Here is a 23658-nt window from a genome sequence, read left to right on the forward strand (position 1 = left end):
TTTTAGGGAAATTCGTTGTCATAGGTTCAGTTTTGGTATCAATGTTTAGTGAATTGTGAAAAATGTCGGATACATTTTGTGTTTTCAATATATTTCCATAAATAATTGTCCGTATTGTTTTAATAAATCATCAAAATCGACTAAGTTTGATGAAATATCTATTCTGCATTTAAAGTATATTGATAAGCTACTTGAAAATACGAATTTTTATTGTGTAATGAATCCCTACGTCAGCGTTTGGTGAGTTATCTTTTGTTTTTTGTTATCCTGTTCCGCTATTTATCAAGACGTTTATTTTTTTGTCATCTCAGCATATATCAAAATAAAAAACATACAAAATACGTACTATTGAGCTACTTGAAATTAATCAACTTATACGATTGAATGTATATGGAAATTCACCTTAAGAAGAAAAAGAAATTACTTTAAATCAAGTTACATCATAATTTATTATATGTCTATTCAATCATTTGTTATTCATTTAGAATTTGGTTTCTAGTTTGATTAGTTGAATTCTTACAATGGATCAAGCACAAAGTAGTGCATCAGGAGCTGCTTTCCACCAGTTGAGCATTACAAGTGAGTTTTATAACAAATTGTATAACATTCAAGTATTTTCAACATTTTAGATAGATATTATTAAGCGAGGTTATTAAATAAAATATGTTGCTAATATCAGTGAGGCATAATTATGAATTGAAGTATCAATTTATTTTCAGTTGAATCAGCTCACTTGAGACCCAATACTCTACTGAAACCAACACCTTATGTGGAGATTTTAGTGGATGATAGAGCTCCGCAGAAGACAGAAACTGTCAAAACAAGCAGTTTACAACCCAAATGGAATGAAACATTTACATGTTTAGTTACACCACACTCAGAAATAGTGTTTGCAGTTAAAGATCATAATAGCTTTAGGAAGGATACAATCATTGGAGAAAAAAAGGTTGATTTGTTCATGTTATTGTGTTATTTTAATGGAAGATGTGATAATCTTGATGTAACTCTGGATTTGTTAAGTGAAGCTAAACAACCTGATTCACCAATTAAAGTTGGAGAATTGAAATGTTTCATACAGGTAAATAGTACTTCTATTCTATCTATTTTTTTTCATAACAATAGTAGTTAGTATTTATTCTATCATTCTAATACATTTTACTATTGCTGAAATTGAGACATATTTTCTTAATTATAATACAAATTAATATACATCATAAATATTTGTTTTGTAGGGATTAATAGTTGATATGGCTCAGTTGCGCTCAAATGAATCTTTACCATTGGGACAGAACAATACAGAACCAAGAAATGTTTTGAAAGGTATTAGGGCTCAAATTAGAAATCAGGGATCTGAAAATAGGATGCCGACATCAAATTCTTCAACATTGTCAGCTAGAAACAGTACAGAAAGATTAGAAGCAAGAAGAAATCAAGGAGTAGCACCAATGAGTTCTTTATCTGCATCCAACAGTACAACCAGTATACCTAATGGTAAGACTCCTATTCCGGCATATAACTTGTCTTTTGAATTACTGTATTGTATATTAACTTTGGTATTTTATATACTTTACCATTGAATGGATGATTTTTTGTTATTTTAAATAGCACTGGGTACATTTTCTTTATTTTGCTGAGTAACATGGAATCGGGAAATTTTTATAAACAAATTTTTTTGTAATAAAAACTAACCTCTAAGTCGAGGTTGACGGCGTGTTTGATTCATAACAGAAAAATACTGAAAAAAAGTGGAAAAATATATGATAAAGAATAGGAATTCTATAAGTGAAGTTGAGTCTTTCTATAATAATTGAAAGCACTGTGGAAATCTGCATATTTGGTGGTAACTTTTAATTTTCATGAAAGATAACCTCAAAAATGAAATGCGAGATTTGTAAACAAATCAAAGTTAAAAATAAGGACCTTTTTGATTGTGATGGATGTAGAGATGCAATATGCAAAGATTGTGGAGGGCTTACAGCATCAGAAGTAAAAGTTTTACAGCTTTCTTCCCGAGTAATGAAATTATACTGTCAAAAATGTAATAATCAAAAATCCTTGGAGTTATTCAATAAGTTATTATTGAGTAAGGAAACAATAATAGATGATAAAACAACAATAATTAACCTTCTACAAGAAGAAATTGATGAATTAAAAAAGAAGTTAGCTAATGGACAAGGTGATTACAGTCTGGCAGTGAAAAAACAGAAGGAAGAAGTCATAATAGTGAAACCAAAGGATAGTGCCCAAACAAGTGAATCTACAAAAAAGACAATAGAAGAAAAAATTAATCCCAGTGGTCTTGGAATTGGTGTATCAAAAATTAAGTACATACGAGATGGAGGAGTGGCAATAAAGTGCAATGAGAATGGAAAAGAAAAGGTACAGAATGTGTGCGAAAGCATTAAAACTTCTTTGGGTCATTCATATAAAGTAAATATACCCGAAAAGAAAAATCCTAGGATAATAGTATTTAATGTAGATCCAAAAGAGTTAGAAGATGAGGACAGTCTCATAGAGAAAATTATTTTACAGAATTTGATAAATACTGAGCTAGAGGAGAGAGAATTAAAGATAGTGCATAAAATTAAAACATACAGAGGAAACATGAATGTCATTCTGCAAATGGATGTACATACATACGAATGCATTGAGAATAGGAAAAAACTACATATAGGATGGAAAAGTTGTTTTTTCAATGACAGTCTAAATGTAAAGCAGTGCTATAACTGCTGGAAGTTTGGACATCTCGCGAAAGAATGCAAAAAGGAAACACCTACATGTCAAATATGTGCAGGAGAACATAAAGCAATTGAGTGTAACTCAAGAGATATATGTTGCGCAAATTGTAAATATGCAGCAGAAGTATTAAAAATACCACACATTGATAGTAAACATAAGGCATATGAAAAAACCTGCGAAGCGTATAAAAGAGTAGCAGAACAGTTACAAGAAAAAATAAAATATCCTGAAATACATAGAAGAAACAACATAATATAGCAACCAGGAACAAGTATCTTATATTTAAATATACAGGGATTAAGTACACACAAAACAGAGCTAACGTGGATTGCAAATCAAAATAAACCAAATATTATATGTCTTTCAGAAACTCACGTTACTCAAGATTTTACCTCAAATGAAATAGAGATTATAGGATATAACTCGGTAATTAGTTTTTCTACAAGTGCTCATACAGGAGGAACAATAATATACATAAAAAAAGGATATAGGTATAAAGAAATTCTTAATATAAGTGATAATAGAAATGTATGGATAACAGGAATTGAAATTGTCTTGGAAAAACAAAAATATTATCTATATTCTTTATATCACTCACCGAGCACAAGTGATGCAGAGTTCTTAAATAAACTTGATAACTTCATGGAAAACCTGAACCAGGATGCAATTATTATAATTTTGGGTGATTTCAATATAGATCTGGCAAGTAATCACTTTTATAGTATTAAACTTAATGATCTAATCGCAAAGCATGGTATCTACCAGCTGATTGATAAGTATACTCGAGTAACAAGGATATCATCCACAAAAATTGATCTTCTTCTCACAAACCAAAAGAATATTAACTACGAAGTACTAACAACCCCTAAAATTACCGATCATTCAATTATTACAGTAGATCTTAAAAGTAAATATATTGAAAAACGTAAAGAAAAAAGTTATAGAAACTACAAATCTATGGATGTAATGGGATTCCAACTTAAACTTATGGACATGGCATGGCCTCAGTCACAAGACACAAACAAATTAGCTGAATGTTTAATCGATAATCTACTATGTGCACTAAATCAGTTTGCTCCAGAAAGAACAGTGGTATATACGGAAAAATTTGGAGATAAGAAGTGGTGGAATGAAGAGATAAGTAATGAAATTAAACTAAGATATCATCTATATCAAAGAGCCATAGTAACAAAAGCTGATGAGGACTGGAACAATTATAGACAACAAAGAAACAGAGTTGTATCAATGATCAGAAATACGAAAACTAATTATTTCAATGATAAGATTGACTTGTTGAAGGACGACCCCACAGAAATGTGGAAAATAATAAAAAAACTTATAAATTCCAAAACAAATGAGGGACCTAAACCCGAAATAATATTTGATAATAAACGAATCACAGGTAAAGAAATAAGTGAACAATTTAACATATTTTTCCTAGACAGTATTAAAGAAATAGTGAAAAATAATAATCAAAATGAAATTGTAAGTAATATAGAAGTTAAATGCGTAATGGAAAAATTTAAAATTTTAGAAATGGCAGATCTACGAAAAATAGTAAAAAAGATGAAAAATAAAGAAAGTAATACTGATGGTATCACGGTACAAATATTAAAATACGGGTTTGAAGCAATAGGAGACAAATTTCTTAAAATAATTAACAGCAGCATAGAGAAGGGAATTTTTCCAAACTCTTGGAAGAACAGTATGGTCATCCCAGTTGAAAAAGTTAAGGGTACTATTAAATGAGGAGTTCAGGCCTATTAATATGGTACCACCATATGAAAAACTCCTTGAAATATGTGTTAATGATCAAATAGTGAAATATATTGAAGATAATAAAATCTTTACTGACTATCAGACAGGTTTTAGGCATAAAAATTCGTGTGAAAGCGCTTTACAAACTGTGATGTTTAATTGGAAAGAGGCATTGGAAGAGGGTCATCTTGTCGGTGTAGTTTTCTTAGATTTTAAGCGTGCCTTTGAGACAATCTCCAGGCAGCTACTATTACACAAAATGGAAAAATATGGGTTTGGATCATCCATTCTCAAGTGGTTTCAAGATTACTTAACTGATCGGACTCAAGTAACTAAGTATAATAATATTTCAACCGCTGCTCAAACCACTTATGGTGTACCACAGGGAACGGTGTTGGGACCCACTCTATTTATTCTATATATAAATGACATTGTTAAGGCTGTAAAAAAGTGTAGAATTCAGTTGTTTGCTGATGACACTATGATATATACTGTGGGTGATAATGTTGATGAAATAATACAAACACTAAATGAGGAATTCAGTAATTTATTTGAATGGTTGAATAACAACTCACTCAGACTTAATATAAATAAAACTAAATTGATGATTCTGAAAAATAAAAATAAGGTATTGACTCTCAATGCAAACAGTGTAGTTAAAATAGACAATGAAATGGTTGAAAGGGTAGTACAGTATAAGTACCTAGGTTGTATAATAGACGAAAATTTATCGTTTTCTGAGCATTATAAATTTATAACAAATAAAATTGCTAAAAAAAGTAATGTATTAGGACGTACGTCACAAAACTTGAGTTGCTGGTCTAAGTTAACTATTTATAAAACTATCATTGCTCCACATTTTTATTTTTGTTCCACATTGTTATTTTTGATGAATAATACCCAGATAGATATTTTACAGAAAAAACAAAATAAGGCATTACGTATGATTCTGAACTGTGACAAATATACTAGAATAACTGATATGCTAAAAACAACAAATCTTTTAAGTGTAAGGCAAATTATAACTTATAACACTATGATATTTATTTACAAGATGTTGAATGATTTAGTACCTAAACACCTACTCCAAAACTGTAAATTTGTAAGAGATATACATAAATATGATACACGGTCACAAAATAATTTTTATATAAATAGGGTATCTACTAATTTCAGCCAGAATAGCTTATTTTACAAAGGTTTAAAGCAATACAATAAACTGCCTGAAAGCGTCAGGCATTCGGGTAGTCTGTCGCAGTTCAAGAATTTGTGCAAAACATTTATAAGAGAGAATATTGTTATATAAGTGGTAGCTATTTTTCTGGAAGTACTGTATTTGATTTATTTATCTTCTTTCTGTGTGAATATGGAATTTTGTATATGTATATGTTCTAGCCAAGTGCTATTAATAAAGATTATTATTATTATTATTATATACTATATTGAAAATTCACTAGGATTCATTAAACTTTAGTCACACAAAAATCATAACTAGGTACAGCAATTACTAAAAATTAAGAAAAGATATGATGTAAATTCAATGGGAAACTGTCCATTAACATAGTTCAATTCTCTGAAATGAAAGAAAAACTTTAATTTCTGTGGTAAATTTACACTGGCAATATAGTATTTAATTTGTTTATTAAACTTGAAATTATTAATAGAAATATGTTAGTTAACAATCTTATCTATTCTTTTTAATCATTCGATATTGATAATGATTTAATTAATTGCCTGTTTAACAATTTTTATTGCCATAACTTACTTGAATAGAATTTTAAATGTTATCAACTTCTATTAACTAGTTCTCATTTATTCTGTTGCAATCTGTCTATTTTTTTAATCGATTTTGACTGTTACGGAGTTAATTTAGAATATTCTGATGTTATCACTTGAGTATTCATTTATTTTTGTATTTACAGGGAGTATTGGTCCTCCGGTGACAGTACCAAATGGAAATATTGTTCAGAATGAGTCTGAGGAAGCTAGATCAGATTCAGATCCTTTACCACCTGGTTGGGAACTCAGATTTGATACTTATGGTCGTAGATACTATGTCGATCATAATACTAGGTAATTTTTTGAACTAAAACAAAAAAAAAATAAGTCAACACATAAATTTCAATCCGTAGATCAACATCTTGGGAGAGACCTCAGCCTCTTCCACCTGGATGGGAATTAAGACGAGATCCTAGAGGTCGTGTGTATTATGTAGATCATAATACAAGAACAACAACTTGGCAAAGACCAAACTCTGAAAGACTACAACATTATCAACAATGGCAAGGACAGAGGCAACATATAGTTTCACAAGGTAAACATTTTCTTGATAGTTTTGCTCTTTCTAATTCAGAATATAATTTAAAAATTTTAGGAAATCAAAGGTTTTTGTATCCTCAACATCAAGCTGGACCAGTTGCAGGACCTTCAGTTATTGCTGATGAAGATGATGGCTTAGGACCTTTACCATCTGGATGGGAACGCCGTGTTCAACCAGAAGGTAAAATATTTTTTTTCCAAAAATAAAATCAAATGATTAATTTTGATAATTTGTAGGTCGAGTATATTTTGTGAATCATAAGAACCGTACGACACAGTGGGAAGATCCTAGAACTCAAGGGCAAGAGATAAGCGAAGTAGAGGAGTTACCTTTGCCTCCTGGTTGGGAAATAAGGTATACTGAAGATAATAAAAGATATTTTGTGGATCATAACACAAAAACTACTACATTCGACGATCCCAGACCTGGAGCTCCTAAGGGACCTAAAGGAGTCTATGGAGTACCAAGAGCTTACGAAAGATCTTTTAAATGGAAGATAAGTCAATTTCGGTAAGGTTTTCTTTATAAATTATAACATTTTCCTTAGTTATGAGTGCGTTTTCAGATTTTTGTGTCAAAGTAATGCCCTACCAAGTCATATAAAAATCCAAGTTACTCGCCAAACACTTTTTGAAGACTCCTTCCATACTATCATGCGATTACCTGCATATGAACTTCGTAGACGTCTCTATATCATCTTTAAAGGAGAAGAAGGATTGGATTATGGTGGAGTGAGCAGAGAATGGTTTTTCCTAGTATCTCATGAAGCTCTTAACCCAATGTACTGTTTGTTCGAATATGCAAACAAGAATAACTATAGCTTGCAGATCAATCCAGCTTCATACGTTAACCCTGAACATTTGACCTATTTCAAATTTATAGGTAAGTAATGACATTTCTATTATTTTTTTAAAACCTGTGTTATTATTTATATTACCAAGGTTGAATAATATCACATAGCAGCAATTCTGACATATTCCTGATGATAAAATCTTCAAATATGTTACTTTTACATTTACAAAGTATTTTTATCGCTAACATTTTGAATTTTAAAGTTACTGTTTCAATCACAGGAACAGGAAGAATTTTTTGTAGTGCCATGAAGTTAATGGATAGGAAGAAACTACAGAGGCCGTTTTGTGGCTTTTTTAATAATACTTTTCACATATTCTCTAGTTTCTTGTACATTCATCTTTCAACTAATTATAAGGAGAATTTTTAGTACCATTTGTTTGCCTTTTATCTTTCAATATCCTAGTGTTTTATTATATACTTTTTTTATGACTGTTAAAATTAAAAGGCTTCTTTTCATTCTCGTTTTTTTCTGTATCTATTAGTTTTGGATTATCAATGATTCTGTGATTAGAATGATTTAATTTCTTGTCAATTACAGGCAGATTCATAGCAATGGCCCTTTATCACGGTAGATTCATCTACTCAGGATTTACGATGCCCTTCTACAAACGTATGTTGGGGAAAAAACTAGTAATGAAAGACATTGAAAGCATTGATCCCGAATTTTACAATTCTTTGGTATGGATAAAGGAGAACGATATAGACGATTGTGGCTTGGAATTGTTCTACAGTGTCGACTTTGAAGTTTTAGGTCAGATTGTACACCATGAGTTGAAGAAAAATGGTGATAAGGAAAGGTGAGTATATTAATTGTTATTGTTAGTTTATGCATAACTGGTCTTCCTCTCAAAATAATTCATTGTACTATATTCTAGAGTAACTGAAGAAAACAAAGAAGAATACCTGACTTTGATGACTGATTGGAGAATGACTAGAGGTATTGAACAACAAACTCAAGCTTTTCTAGACGGTTTCAATGAAGTAGTACCTATTGAATGGCTAAAATATTTCGATGAAAGAGAATTGGAATTGTTGTTGTGTGGTATGCAAGAAATCGACGTCGAAGATTGGCAAAGGCACACCATCTATCGCCATTACACCAGAAACAGTAAACCAGTTGCATGGTTTTGGCAGGTGATGTATGATTGATTGATTAGATGACTCTTATAGTCTTTATGAAATATTCTTAACATATATTAATAATAGTGATGTGAAATGCCCAGTCAATTATAAGATTGACGAATTTGGTTCAATTTTTTTACTAAATCTTTATTTCTAACCCCTAAACAGTACAATGCTACTGGCACCAGGGCCTAAAATTTAACAAAACAACTAAAATATTTTAAATATAACAAAAAATAAAAATTAAATTAACAAATTTCTTATAATTTAGTAAATAAATATTTCAGTCTATGCTCAGGAAATAACTTTTTAAGTCACTGCACATTCTTTACACAACATTTTGTTCTGTTACTGTCAGCGGTATTCTGTTGTAGATTTCAATACTTCTGTATAAAGGCGAGTCTTGGGCTTTTTTTGTTCTTACAAATTTGTTCACTAGCTCTTCCTTTTGTATTGTGAGAGTGACAGTTTTTTAATTGCACTAGAGTTGTTTGTGTTTTTAGGTGACGATTTTTTAGTTGATATATTAACTTTACTTGTTCAAACTGTTTTAGTTTCTCAAAATTTAAAATGTTCGAGTTTCTATACAAATTTTCCCTCAGGGTGCTATATGGTAGTGAGTAGATTATTTTTGTACACTTATTTTGTAGTCTCTGTAATTTTTCTAATGATTTCTTAGGCAGATTTTCCCAACATGGTAGTTAAGTATGTAAGGTGTGGCACTACAAAACTATTATACATATAACTTCTAGCAATAGTATTTAATGAGTAGGCACATCTTATGGCTTCCAGCATTGGTACTATTTTATTTACGACTTTATCCACATGGGCACTCCATGAAAAGTTGTCAGAAGCTAATAATCCTAAATATTTATATACATTTGTCTTCTTAAGCTGAACATCTTCTAATGCTAATTTTAACTCAAAGTCTTTCTTCTGGTTGTGTTTTTTTAACATATACTCAGTTTTATTTATATTTACATTTAGTTTATTATGACACAGCCACTTATAGTATAACTGTAGACTGTGAACATAGAGTAGGTATTGCAGTGGTCCAAGTACTGACCCTTGTGCCACTCCGACACTAAATTTTTTCTTTTGACTTTCAGTTTCACCTATTACGGTACAGTACTGTCTATTTGTAAAGTAAGTCCTCATTCACTCATGACGAGTTCTCTGGAGTCCCATTTTGTTTAGCTTTTCCAACATTAGCTCTCCGTACACTGTATCAAACGCTTTCTGCAAATCAATATACACAGCCACATACTTATTTTTATCAATTTCATTGCTAACGTATTTAAGTGGGTCTATGGTGGTACTGAATGTGTCACTTCCTTTCTGAAATCCATACTGCTTTCTATCAAATCCAAAACTGCGCTGGACAAAAGTCACCAGTCTTGCTTTGATTACCTTTTGTACTATTTTTCAAAATTGTACTCAGTAAGCAAATTGGTCTGTATTCAAGACATCATCATTGGGACCCTTTTTGTATATAGGGATTATTTTTGCTACTTTCAGTTCTTCTGGAAATTTGCCACTTAACAGTATTTCATTGGTTAGTTGTACTATTTTATTTCCTATTTCATTAATCAAGAAGATCTTGCAGATCTTTTCCGTTTTTCCATTCTCAATTTTTTTAGACGCCATACCACAAATAATATATAATTAATGATATATTATTGATAAAATTTTCTGTACAATCTTTACATATCAAGTCTAATGACCTAAATTTTCAATAAAAAACCACAAATACAAAAAAAGAAAAAATTGTTTTGGATTGATATAATACGTTTTTTCAGGAAAAAAATAGGAAGTACAAGTGTGAAAATTAGGCAAATACTATTAATTATCAACATAAAATAATTGTGGTTGATTTTTGTTATGTTATTTATTGTATATTTTTGTTTTTGTAGTCTTATCTTCATTTGGTGGATGAAATATTTTGTTGAAATGGTGTGTTGGAATTTAAGATATGTGTACAGGACAACATCTGTCGGGTCTGCTAGTATTATCTGAAATCAAAATCGTACCTCGGCATCTAAAGATTTACTACTCTTGATTTCTTCTAATTTTTTTTAATGAAAAGAACAGAAAAATACTGTTAATTAACTCAAATAACAGGTTGCAATATTTTGTTTAATTTTAATCTTGATATTTTCAGTTCGTCAAGCAGTCTGATAACGAAAAACGAGCCAGATTGTTGCAGTTCGTAACAGGTACATGTCGAGTACCAGTAGGTGGTTTTGCTGAATTGATGGGTTCTAATGGGCCTCAACGCTTTTGCATAGAAAAAGTTGGCAAAGAATCTTGGTTACCACGTTCCCACACGTGTTTTAATCGTTTAGATTTACCTCCTTATAAGAGTTATGAACAATTGGTAGAAAAACTGACGTACGCCATCGAGGAGACCGATACGTTCGGTCAAGAATAATCATTCTTTCTTCTAATAACACTGTATCTGTACCTGATTCCGACATATAAGTCTTATTTCCATCTAAAAGTCTTTTGTTTCTGAACAATATTTTTTCATTGGGCGGGGAAGTATGTTTAGAAAGTGCTAAAGAGTTCATACAAAATAAGTAATTTATCTATGAAATACTTGAAAGATTTTAAAAAAATTGTTTAATTTATCATTGGTACATTAAAGGTGAATTCTAGTGAATTGGTTAAAATATAATAAAGAAATTAAGAAGCATCTATTCAAATAGAATTTCATATATAGTAAACCACAGTCATAAGGAAACATTTTTTATAAATGTTGTCCAAAAAATCCGAAATTCGTTGAATAGCTTTATATTAATACAAAATAAATTTATTGAAATCCTACAAATTCTTCTCCATGTTTTTGTAAATTAATTTTAACCTCAAAAAACTGGTAGACCCCACATTACCTCAACTTCTCTTCTATTTTTTTAAACGTATTGTTACTACGAATCCTTCTTCTCTTTTCCATTAGGTCATTTACGCATTAGATTCGGTTTGTCTCCCAAGGTTTCAATATCCCATTGTTTTAAATGTTTTGCCCTAAATTTTTCCGCTAGTGTCATCCTGCATTTTGATTATTAACCTATTTTTTCCATTTTTTTATGTGGCGTAAATTCACTAAATTTATATCCTTTGTTACTCTATTAATTATTCCTCTATATTCACCTGTCAATTCTAATGGCCAATATTGCACCAATAATTTTTTGATGTATTAGAATTGAATTTATCTTCCGAGGCTTTCTCTTTCTCCCGTCCTTTGAAAAGTTGAATGTAATAGTTTTTATTCAAAAAAATTTCCTCCCAGTTTTTTATGGTATCCTTTAAAATATGTTACATTTTTTCTTATTTCCTCATTTTTTGATTTTTTCTTATATACTTTTTGGTAAAAGAAAATGTTTAGCTCCACATAAATACAATGAACAAAAGAACAAAGGAAAATTGTTATCATTGGAAAAAATGGTATAGTTTCATAGAAGAAAGTGGAGACAAAGAAGAATCATTAAAAGAATTAGAGATACAAGAGAAAAATATCTGAACAGAATGGATAAGAATATAAGGAGGATTCTATCACAAATAGCAAAAAGAGGAAATTATTGCAAATGAAACCAATTCTTCGTATATACTGAAGTAATAGCAAGAGTATGGAAATAGTATTATCAAGAAATAAAAGATGAAGACAAAAATAAAGTTACTTATAACTTCAAAGGCACTTAAATGAATCTAATAAACAAAAATATGAAAGAATGAATGCAGATAATAAAATTATATTTTTAAATATACACATTTGTAATCATTTGATAGATTGTATGAATTCTTGAGCATTTAAAAATTTGGGTTAATGACTGACTTAAAATTATAAAACAATATTTAATATAATCTTGTTTTGTTTACATAGCAGAAACAAAACTTGGTGCCACTTATTATCACATATTGTTGGAATTTTTTTGTCATACTTTGAACATTAGTGATTTTTCTGTAGATCCTAATACAATCTCAACTATCTCGTAAATTATAAAATATTATATAGTGAAACAAAAGCAAGTGGAACAGATATTTACTATTCTGCTTATTTATTAAGCAGTTTTATTAATCTCAGCTGCCAAATATTTCATTCCATTCAAACTTAATCAAAAGCTGAGGATAATGTGTGGATTGAAAAAAATAAGTTTATCGAAATTAGATAACGACTGAAAGTTGTTTAAAACCTATGACTGATAACGAAAATCTTCAAGACTAAAAAAATGGAAATAAATAAGATCCGATAATTTCCACATGTGTTTCAGACTGGCTCAAGCATATCAGGTCAGGATGCGATTAACCAAAATGTATTTCATAGTTAATTTAAAATTCGGCTGTAAGAATAAAAAAATTGAAGGCTAATTTTTCTTTGATCTCACTGTGATTTTGCATATGTCGTAACAGCAACATTATTTTAAGAGTCTATGGTTTGGTTTGGGGTGTTTTCAAAAATGAAGGAATTTAAATTATTAAATTTCTTTTACTGCCTGTAGAATCAATTATACCTTATATTTTTGTCTTTTATCTAGACATGCTTGAATCTGGGCCAGATGTTAAGCAATAACAACCATTAGGATAGTTAGTTGTGACCTAAACATTAAATTCCTCTTTTAATCCTTTATGCAGAGTATAACACATTTCAGATATCTTTGAGTTGCCTACCATATAGAGTAATGAAGAAGTATAATTTTTAGTTTCTAAAAACTAGAAACTAAAAGGTCATTAACTCTTATGTATCTTAGTACAAATAGAATTGTTTGAATTGACAATGGAGTTGATGTTACATTCTCAGGGACAAATGTAACTTGTTATTCGTCGTCGTATATAACCAAGAATGTAGTTTTTCCATCAAAATACGTCACAATCCTGTTTAGAAAAAATTTTGTTTGTTTTCAAATATGTAAAAGAATCTCACATCTATACGGTAGAGTTTAAACATTATAGGTCAATCGGTAAAACCAAGCATTACAAAGTAATCAATTCAGTGACATACTTTAGTGTAAAAACATTACCATGCATAAAATATAAGACTGATCCTTACCTTTTACCCATGTGAAACTCTGTATTTAAGGTATTTTCTGATGGAATTGGGGATCTTTAAAAAATTATCAACTTTTGATTGAGTTCTTGTGTATTAAGCTGACTATAAGAATAATTTATATGACGGAACATCTTTGGGAAAGACTCATTGTTAAATGTGGGTTATTTCGGAAGTATTTTCCTTTTATTTTAACTCAGGATTCACTCCATTTAGCTGTTTAACTGTATTTACTTAAATGTGATATCTAGTAATATATTGGCCTATCTTTGGTAGTGAATGTATTTGTTACTATGAAAAAAGTTAGCAGAATGCTAAAATGTCGACAAATTTCTGGATAACTAGGGGTAATAAGCAGAATGACATTAGAATTCTACATCAGATATTATTTATGGAAATATTTCTGTCGTCGATATTTTGTAGTAACAAATTTTGATGTAAATATCAACTGTCCAAAAGTATAAATAGCGATTATTTTTTCAAATTATCATCATCATTATATTATTCAACTCAAAGCAAAACATTCCCGACTAATAATATTGAACTGTAGAGTACTTAGACTCGATGGAGAAGAACCAAAGGTTTTTATTATTTGTTTTCTATATACTGTATTTTCATTTATCGATATTTACTGTATATTATTTTAAACTCTGATTGTATAGTATGTAAATGATAAATTGTATTGTATGTAAATATCATGAGTGTATATATAGAACGTACTATAATAAATTATGATTTATTTCAGTGACAATAGTTCTTTTATTTTTAAAAAATCTAGTTTTACATTTTGATCCTAATAGTAGAAATGTCTGCAATCATCTACGTTTCTTCCATTTGGGTAGTAAGGCCCATTATGTAGAATGCGTTTCAAACAAGAATATTAGCAGCACAATTAAAAGTAAATATCAAAATAGAAAAAAGTATGCAGCTAATAGGGAATAAAAAAAACAAAGTAACAAAAGTTTTTTAACAAACTGTTGTTGACAGAATTAAAGGAAAAAGTGATAAAATTTGATGCTGGAATGTGTAAGTAAAGATGGAATTGAATAATAGGATGACATTGGGAAACCTATTGGTGAAAAGATGCGTATTTTCTTGACTAAATTATCTGTATAGGAAAATCCACAATAAAATATTATGGACACTAGGAGAAAAATTGCATACTTCAAAAGATACTCTAAATAATACAGCAATGGAAAATGTAGGATTAAAAACCACAAAAACCAACTTTGAAGAACAATATGCTTATGTAAGGTTCTAGATCTTGTGCCATTGTAGCCTGAGTCCCTCAAAATTCGAAGTTAAGTGAATAAAAGGCAGCAACAAAATTTACAAACTAACAAGAACGTTAAATTTATCACAAAACAAAATATTTACAACAGTGTTTAAAGCAATCAGCTGATACGATTGACATTAAGTTGGTTGCTAAAGTAATTTCTTCCTGGAATTGCAGCTTTCATGAAATAAAAATTTTACCAAACTTTTAAAGTTGCAGCTGAGCTTTTTATAACGATATACTGCATCTTATGTATTGCTACACGTCAAGTAGCTTTTATTAATTAGTACCAATGCTGTGCAAGCAATTCCAAAATACAGAAATAGTCCAATATTCAATTGTCGATAGCCTTGAGATTTTTCACTATAACCTACACATTCCAGTACTACCATTGATTATGCTTAGCTTATGAAAGAAGCATAACACTAGCTCCTGTATTTTAGTCTAAGTCATCTTTTACTCTAGATTCAAATTTCAGGTAAAAAAAAATAACTCAAATTTTAATATTATTTATTAAAAGTTGGTTTAGAAAATTAAAATTTTCTATATAATAAAAATTTCTGGGGTTAATTTTAAATGTTATAAAAATAAATGAACACAAAATTAAAACTGTCATCGTTACATACTATGTAAGTCTTGTCAAAATATTGGCTTGAAAATTAAAACGAGGAACATATAAATGTGTATAACAATGGTTGAAAGTTTGACATCTCCTGGTTAAAATATCTGGATAATTACTTCTACTCTTTGGAAGCACTAAAATTCAACTTAATTCATAAAATAATAAACAAAAATATACGAATCTAATTGAAATAGTAATATTGAAGAAATATCATAAAATATATATGAAACATAGAAAGAGCAGTCAGAAAGTACAAACTATAAATCAATATACTGAAAAACATCTGATGCATTATGAAAAAGAAAAAACAGCTACGACCTGAACTATATGTTCCAACAAGCATTCAACTTTTAGAATGGATCTAGAGCAAACTTGATTAAACGATTCTAATTAGGTAAATAGAGAAATAATCTATGGATCGACGAACGCTATCATGATGTATCTTGTCCCTTTGGTGACTGACAAACCTTCATGGAAGTGAGTTAACCTACCGGGATGCATCAATAACCAACCTTGTTTAGTATCAACCACACTACAATTATAACGAATGAATCTACAGCCGCCCCCTTCGTAATCTATTCCTCTCTTATTGAGGGCGATGTTGATAGTATAAGTTGAACTATCGTGATGTGGTCTTAACGAAGGTTGTTCATCTGGTCTATATCTGGAAGAATAAAAATACAAATAGGATATTTGAAATAGCTGCCTTCTTAAATATATTTTAGGTCACTAAATATAATTATGTCTTACACAAATATTAGACGACAAATTTGAAATTACCATGTCCATATAATTAAACTACATATTGCCAATTGAATTATTGTGAAATTAAATAACCAAATAACAGGGGCCGAAAGATCAACAGCAAAAATAATAATGAAGGCAATGAAATGAAAACGTGGTTGGGGAAATCATGTTGAAAGAATGCCATAATGTGAAATCAAACACACGGAAACCACTAGGTCCTCCACCAAGAAGATGGTATGAGGCCTGAAGCTCAGCGCCTCAATAGGAGGTCAGGAGAAGGGTAAATATTTGGAATTAAAAAGATATTATTTTCGCTGGCTTGTGAACTTTATCACCATTACAAATAGCTCTACTTAATACTGTTTGGTTTTTTCCACCCGGATTCTGATTTTTTAAAGTTTACAAATTTGTTAACGATGTGACTCAATGTTTTTAATATTGTAAGGAAATTTTTGACTTCATAGGGCTTTCAAATTATTGTTAAACTCGATAGTATACTTAGTGGTATGATTTGAAGCCTCTGGCAGCAGACAGGTAGGTGCAAACCTTCATATACTGCAACTAACTAGATGAAAGGAAAATATTCTGGTAGGTCTAATCACAAAATGATGGAGAGCCCAGATAATTAGTATTTTTAGTATAGTACTACAGTTTATTTGGATTACTTACCTCACAACAAAATTCATGAGGGACTTAGGTGGATCATGGTAGTATCCCAAGAAAACTTTCTCTTGCAACGGTCTGACGTACTTTTGTAAAAAGTATAACCAATGTCTTTCCCATCCAACTTGGTTCATGTGGATATCTCTGGTAGGTACAGCTTCATATCCTCCAGACAAACGATCATCTTCATTTTTACCCGACGACCATTTTCCAAAACTCTCCATCATATTAATAAGAGCTTCACAGAATCTAGTCGAAACGATGGGGAACCAGTAAACATCTGGACAAGGCTACCGGAAATAAAATTGAATAGATGTTAAATTATCAAAATATATTTTTACCTGTGCATCCTTTCTTTCGGGATTGAAATTATCTGGATATTCTTGATGTATGTATCTCTCTTCCCAATCTCTCTCATTTTCGAATATTTGATACATCTCAGGTTCTGTTCTCGTGACATCGAATGTATCAGCGTTAATCAAATGACCAAATTCAAGCCTGTTTGATACGTACATAAATACGTCCAAGTGCCGCAAAGTACTACAGAACGCCATGTCGGCATCTAAGTTAGGTCTGGTGTAGTTCAATTGAGTACGATCGAATTTCCTCAAGAGCGTGGAGTTGATAATGTAAGCATTTGAGATGAAAGGCACGTTCCACAATCCCCTGGAAAGTTAAAAATATATGAAACATAAAAAATTGACGAGTTTCTGTAGTTATATTTTTGTATATTATGACAGCATTAGTAAAGTTAGTCCATTTTGGAATGTCTAACACTCCCTGAATCCACACATGGCTCTCCTGGCGGATAGGAATACCATAAAATGGTATGTATGTATAATCATTTATTAGTATTTTAGAAAGAATATGATGTCCACCATTATTTAAATTTTCTAATGTTTTCCGCACGATTATTAATTGTTCCGCCTTTTTGAAAAATCGTTCAAGCATATGTGGCATTCAACGAGTAACAATTTTTGATACATACTCGGTAGGACCTTTTTTAAAATCGCTATTCTAGCTCGCGAAGGACTTTCATCATCAAATGCGCGTTTTAACCGTTAGGGGCGACTCAACTACTTAAGGATCGTGGCATTTAAAAATGCCAACTCCTTTTGTTTCGTGGAATGTCAAAATATACAGGACAAATACTCTAGAAATTATCATAAAAGTTCACCCTAATATTGGGACTGTCCTCGTAAATAGCCCACGATACACACAAATTGTTAATGGAATAAAAATTTTTCAATTTGCTGGGATAAACAATTTAAACTCGACATCCTTGTTTTATTTTAATAGGTCATCTAATTAGGTAATAATACTTGCAATTGTTGACCCCTTTCCATGGTAGAAATAATCAAAAAATCATTTGAATCGAGAACGATTTTGGCACGTCTACATCGCCATAAGATTTTTTCGCGTTTACTCGGAGATTTCTAAATCGCCACTTTATCATATAATTGAGTCCAATGAAAGGCAGGAGTACATTTGCAGTAATTGTGTGCGTTTGCATTTGTGTACATATTTGTGAAAGTGCGAGAGGAGCAGCCAGAGGTAAGTACAAAGGCGGAGCACTTAGTCCAGCGAGTTTCAAATTTTTTCCGACGATCCAAAAAATCATCTCCCGTGAAATATTCGTTTCCTACCATGCATTTTCTTAAGAAAAAATGACATATGTGAAATCCCAAAATTTGTGACCACGAACCTATTGGTTAAAAGAAAGACTCTACTGTGACATATCGACGAAACAATTGACTTGGTTTTCTGGAGTAGGCTTCAGAGTATCATCCGTGTTCATATAGCAGCTTTTGAAAGCAGACAACCACTAACAAATCATTCCTTGGAACCTCTCACCCTCAATGTCGTACACCAAATTTATTTCGGTTCAAAAATGAAGTTTTCTCATTTTGTACTAGATCGATAAAATAGCAAAGTGGATTCTTATTCCGAAATTTTACTATCAGGATGAATTATTTGAAATAAAATTAATTTTTCAGGTAAACTGACCAGAGGTAGAGGTCGTATTTACAGCTCTAGTGTTCCTGTTATTATCCAACACAGAAATCCGGCCGCCAAAAATTATTACGAAAACAAAGATGTGAGTGTCAAATGAAAGATTTCTTGATCATTTACTTTGTGCGATTTTTAGGGAGCAAAAATAATAAAAGCCAGTCATTTTGAATTGGATTATATGCTAGGAAGAAAGATTACGTTCTTCTGTATGGCTTCAGGTAAATTTCAGATTATAAAATATTTATCTGTAAAACTTGGCACAGGGAAAATGGATTTTCTCTGTATTGCTAGTTTGGTCTACTTTCTAGTTTATACGTAACTCATTAGACTATATCGGAAAAGTCAACATTAGTGGAAGTTCTACCAAAATAAACTAAATTTTAAAATACTTTACAGAAATAAAATTTTCTGGAACTTGAAGCAGCATTCAATTATGCTACTCAAAACAATTTTCGCATATTCAGAAAACCATGTACGAAATCCAAAATTTTAAATATCAAAAACTTTAATCTCTTTTATGCAAATTACCGCAAGTTTAAGTTTAAGGGAAATTGAGGCGTAAGGTTGTAAGTCCACAATTTAAACACAGGTTTTTATAATTACAAACCATGCAACTTCTACATCCATATAAAATGTACTAAGAAGAACTTAGGTTAGGATCAATGTATTGGTCAGCAAAGTCACCTGATCTGAATTCAATAAAAATACTTTGTTGAGCTGTTGGAGGTAGGTTGAAAGCACCGGAAACTTTGGGGCAAGGTTATCTAAAATGCCATCTCCACACATGGGCACCACAGGCGATCCAGAATACCGCTGGTGCATAGAGGAGGAAGAAAATGCAGAGAATGTCATCAATGAGTGCCCAGCACTCACACGTGCAAGGTTGTTTTTCCTAGTGAAACACGACAGGATTATCAAAATCCCTAAATGCTCAATGATTCTTGACCGCCCATTTTGGGGCAATAGAATGGAATAAAATTTATGAACAGTATAAGCAAAATAGAATTTTAAGTACGGGGATTTGTAGCGGGGTAGTTGTAAGGGCTAGAGGGGGTAATATTCAGTATTAATTAAAACACAAAATTTCGTTATTTGGTATAAATTCTACACCACTTTTCAAAATTCCAGTATGTTTTTATTCTATTAGTTAACGAATTACTATATATATATATATATATATATATATATATATATATATATATATATATATATATATATATATATATATATATATTATAAAGCCTCTAACTGACTATTTTTGATAGGTTATCCTAGACCAGAAATTACCTGGTTCAAAGATGGAATTGAGCTACTGTATCATAAATTTTTTCAGGTAATACATTAGTTAATGTAATAGGAAATATTTTTTATTATATATTCCAGCTTAGATCAACGTATACCGGATGTATTTCCTGTCATCTCAATACTTATATAATAATAATTTTTTAGTTGTCATAATGATAGAAACTCATTCTCACTCTTCAAATGAAAGACAATATTTCTTTCCTCAATCAATGTTTAGTTGAAAAAATTTTGTAGGTTCACGAATGGCCAATTGGAAATGATACTGTGAAAAGTAAAATGGAAATTGATCCTACAACTCAAAAGGATGCTGGGTATTATGAGTGCCAAGCAAACAACAAATATTCTATTGATTCTAGAGGATTCAGAACGGATTTTGTTATGATTACATATTAATTAGAATGTATAAGTTTAATTTTTTTTTAAAGTGTTTTTCAGATAATATAATATAAACATTGCGTTGATTATTTTCCTTTACCTACAAAACACAAATATTACTTTTAACATCTTCTAATTGATAGAATATTACAAAATATTTTGACTTTAAACTTTGAAATAGAACAAGTGGAAACGTTTCAATATTTAGGAGAAAAGTGACAAGCGGATAAAGAAAACGTTAATAGTCAGACTAATTTTTAATATTAAGCAAAAGACGAATAAAATTAAATCCAAACAATGGAGATCATGTATTTGAAGTCACAAAGATAGATAAAAAAGTTAAGGTGAGGATATTTATTATGAATACACAATACAAGACAGACATGAAAAAGGACGATAGCAGGAATACTGAAAAAGAAAGGAAGAATGACAAACAAATATTAAAAATTATCATTAGGCTTTATTTAGATAATAAATAAATACTGATAATATTTATTACCTAACACCACAAATGTGGTATGTATATGAGTTGATATACTTGATAGGAAACAAAAAAAAATTACATATAATCTTTCTTTTTGTATAATTTGAATATTGGACAATTGACAGACAAAAAAAAAGAAACAGAAATTTCATCTATCTTTGCATGTTAACATTAAGTCAGTCGAAGGGAGTGTGAAATGAATGAAAGCTTTGAGCAGGAATTCTGTAGAGCGGGGCTCACCATTATCAACGGGTCCAAAACAAAATACATAATTACTGTGAAAACACAGAAGAACTCCTCAGGGGGCTTTCGAAGTAGGCCGGTATAAGTTGTGTGGTGACAACTTGATATAAATAACAGAAACCTGTGAATACTTTAGTCTCCAGCGATTACTAAATTGGAGAACGAAAAAACGCACAATTCTATATTCAATATATGTACCCCAGTTTGGTGACAGAAGTCAAGAGGGCCAGACTCAAATGGTTAGGCTTGGAACGTATGCCCGAAAAGCTAGAATAATGAATAAAAGAAACAGAAAAGGTTATACGAAATTAATAAAGCAATAGAACACATAGAAAATACATTACTTCAAGTGTTATTATAAGCTAGTGAACAAAATAAATGAAGGGAACTCAAAAAAAATACCGCTGATACTTAAATACCTGAATAGTATAAAGGGCTGAGATGTTTTGTAGTGTAGTACAAAGTTAAAAACATATTGTTTCAGTTTTTTAACCTCTTTAACATAATAGTTTCGTTTTCCCTGTATATTTTCAGCATTTGAATAATTATCAATTAGGAAAACAACAATAATAATAATATGATTTATTATAGTGTGAAATTTATTTACCGGGCATAAAAATAGTGACCGTAGGGAATATGCCAATTAAAAATTTATTTATTTAATTTTATTGGATGAAATTGTCGCCAATCTGTTTTATAGCAAGGGGGACACTGTGGTTTCTTAACACCAAAACTACTTCTTCCATCTATGTCAAGAAAAGAAGATCACACGGGAGATGTATATTGAAAAGTCCGTTGTTATTTTGATTCTGATCGCTATTTTTGGGATCATCGAAGCTAGAAGAAGTAGAGGTAGGAGTAGAACTAAATCTAAAGTGAGTATATTATCATTAATATACAAGTTTATTGGGATTTTTCGTGATAAAACTATATAAAAATGGATAACTAAATGATGAATCTGTTTTTATGTTTAGTTTCAAATTGGTCTACCCATCACTGGAAAATACAGGGATCCCGAATCTGATCAATATTATAACAATAATAACGTAAGTTATTGTCATTTATTAATAATATTATTCACTTGATTTGTAACTAAAATTTCAGGGAGCAAAAATAACGTTGGCTTCACATTTTGACTATGAATATGTACTGGGACATAAAATAGCATTTTTATGTGTAGCTAGAGGCAACCCTCGGCCGCATATTACTTGGTACAAAGATGGCAGCGAAATATTCACACACCAATACTTGCATGTAAGTAAATTGTCACATAATCTGATGGGAAAAAAATTGACTCACATAATTTAATTGTATTTAGCTAAATATTCTCACAATTCGTTGAAGATGGAAATTTTATATAATTTTTTGTGTTGTAGATACACGAATGGCAAATGGGAAGGGACAAAATAAAAAGCAAATTAGAAATAGATCCAGCAACTCAAATGGATGCAGGTGTATACGAATGTACGGCAGATAATATGTATTCCATAGACAGAAGGTCGTTTAAAACTGATTTCAGCATTGCTTTCGATTAATATATTTATTATTTCAAGTAGAATATTCAATTTTATATACAGAAAATATATACTGTATAAAAATAATTTTGTGTATTCATTATTTCACAGAGGGCGCATATTATATTTAAAGATCAGATCATCAACTTCACTTGAAATACGAAGGCTGTTTTTTTTTCAACCTCCGATCGCTTTGTGCAGACGCTACGCGTGCACAAGGAAGCGGGCATGCGCTGTAGGCGACTGCGAAGCTCTCGCACTACACACTCCACCATTGTTGACATTCAGGCGTGCGAAGAAAACCTCAGATTCACCATTACTGATTTGTCTAAGGAATTTCCAGAAGTTTCAAGATCTGTTTTATACTCTACACTGTTACTAAACGGTTAGGCTACATTGGCGGCAACTTTCTTTAAAGAGGGTATTGAAAAGTTTGTCCAAAGATATGACAAATGTCTCCATCTCTTCGGTGATTATGTCGAAAAGTAACCATAAATGTACCAACCTTTTGGTAATAAAATTATTGTTTTATATGAACTTGTCTTTTATTTATAGCCTATCGGAGGTTGAAATAAAAACGG

General features: G+C 30.8%; 4 protein-coding genes across 4 annotated transcripts in view; 3 read left to right on the plus strand and 1 right to left on the minus strand.

Annotated features, from left to right (window-relative positions):
* On the plus strand, positions 1-14586 carry LOC130891216 (E3 ubiquitin-protein ligase Su(dx)). The gene is made up of 12 exons (XM_057795826.1): positions 1-240; positions 500-579; positions 720-1078; positions 1233-1491; positions 6420-6570; positions 6630-6811; positions 6872-6997; positions 7054-7327; positions 7383-7699; positions 8211-8469; positions 8548-8806; positions 10956-14586. The coding sequence occupies exons 2-12, from the start codon at positions 522-524 to the stop codon at positions 11223-11225; spliced, it is 2514 nt and encodes an 837-aa protein (XP_057651809.1). The 5' UTR covers positions 1-240; positions 500-521; the 3' UTR covers positions 11226-14586.
* The window catches only part of LOC130891224 (procollagen-lysine,2-oxoglutarate 5-dioxygenase), a 14653-nt gene continuing 4905 nt past the window's right edge, over positions 13911-23658 (minus strand). Inside the window, exons 7-9 of the mRNA XM_057795839.1 lie at positions 17485-17809; positions 17150-17433; positions 13911-16397 (exon numbers count right to left, since the gene is read on the minus strand). Of these exons, the coding sequence (XP_057651822.1) occupies positions 16145-16397; positions 17150-17433; positions 17485-17809 (862 nt within the window). The 3' untranslated portion in view covers positions 13911-16144. The remainder of the gene's footprint in view (positions 16398-17149; positions 17434-17484; positions 17810-23658) is intronic.
* On the plus strand, positions 18344-20916 carry LOC130891269 (immunoglobulin domain-containing protein oig-4-like). Its single transcript, XM_057795909.1, has 5 exons — positions 18344-18697; positions 19141-19241; positions 19293-19374; positions 20422-20489; positions 20696-20916. Exons 1-5 carry the CDS (start codon positions 18613-18615, stop codon positions 20852-20854), a joined length of 495 nt encoding a protein of 164 aa, XP_057651892.1. The 5' UTR covers positions 18344-18612; the 3' UTR covers positions 20855-20916.
* Positions 22265-23164, plus strand: LOC130891278 (immunoglobulin domain-containing protein oig-4). The gene is made up of 4 exons (XM_057795919.1): positions 22265-22438; positions 22538-22609; positions 22668-22817; positions 22940-23164. Exons 1-4 carry the CDS (start codon positions 22340-22342, stop codon positions 23096-23098), a joined length of 480 nt encoding a protein of 159 aa, XP_057651902.1. The 5' UTR covers positions 22265-22339; the 3' UTR covers positions 23099-23164.

Source organism: Diorhabda carinulata, chromosome 1 (assembly GCF_026250575.1).
Source record: "Diorhabda carinulata isolate Delta chromosome 1, icDioCari1.1, whole genome shotgun sequence".
NCBI classification, from domain to species: domain Eukaryota; kingdom Metazoa; phylum Arthropoda; class Insecta; order Coleoptera; family Chrysomelidae; genus Diorhabda; species Diorhabda carinulata.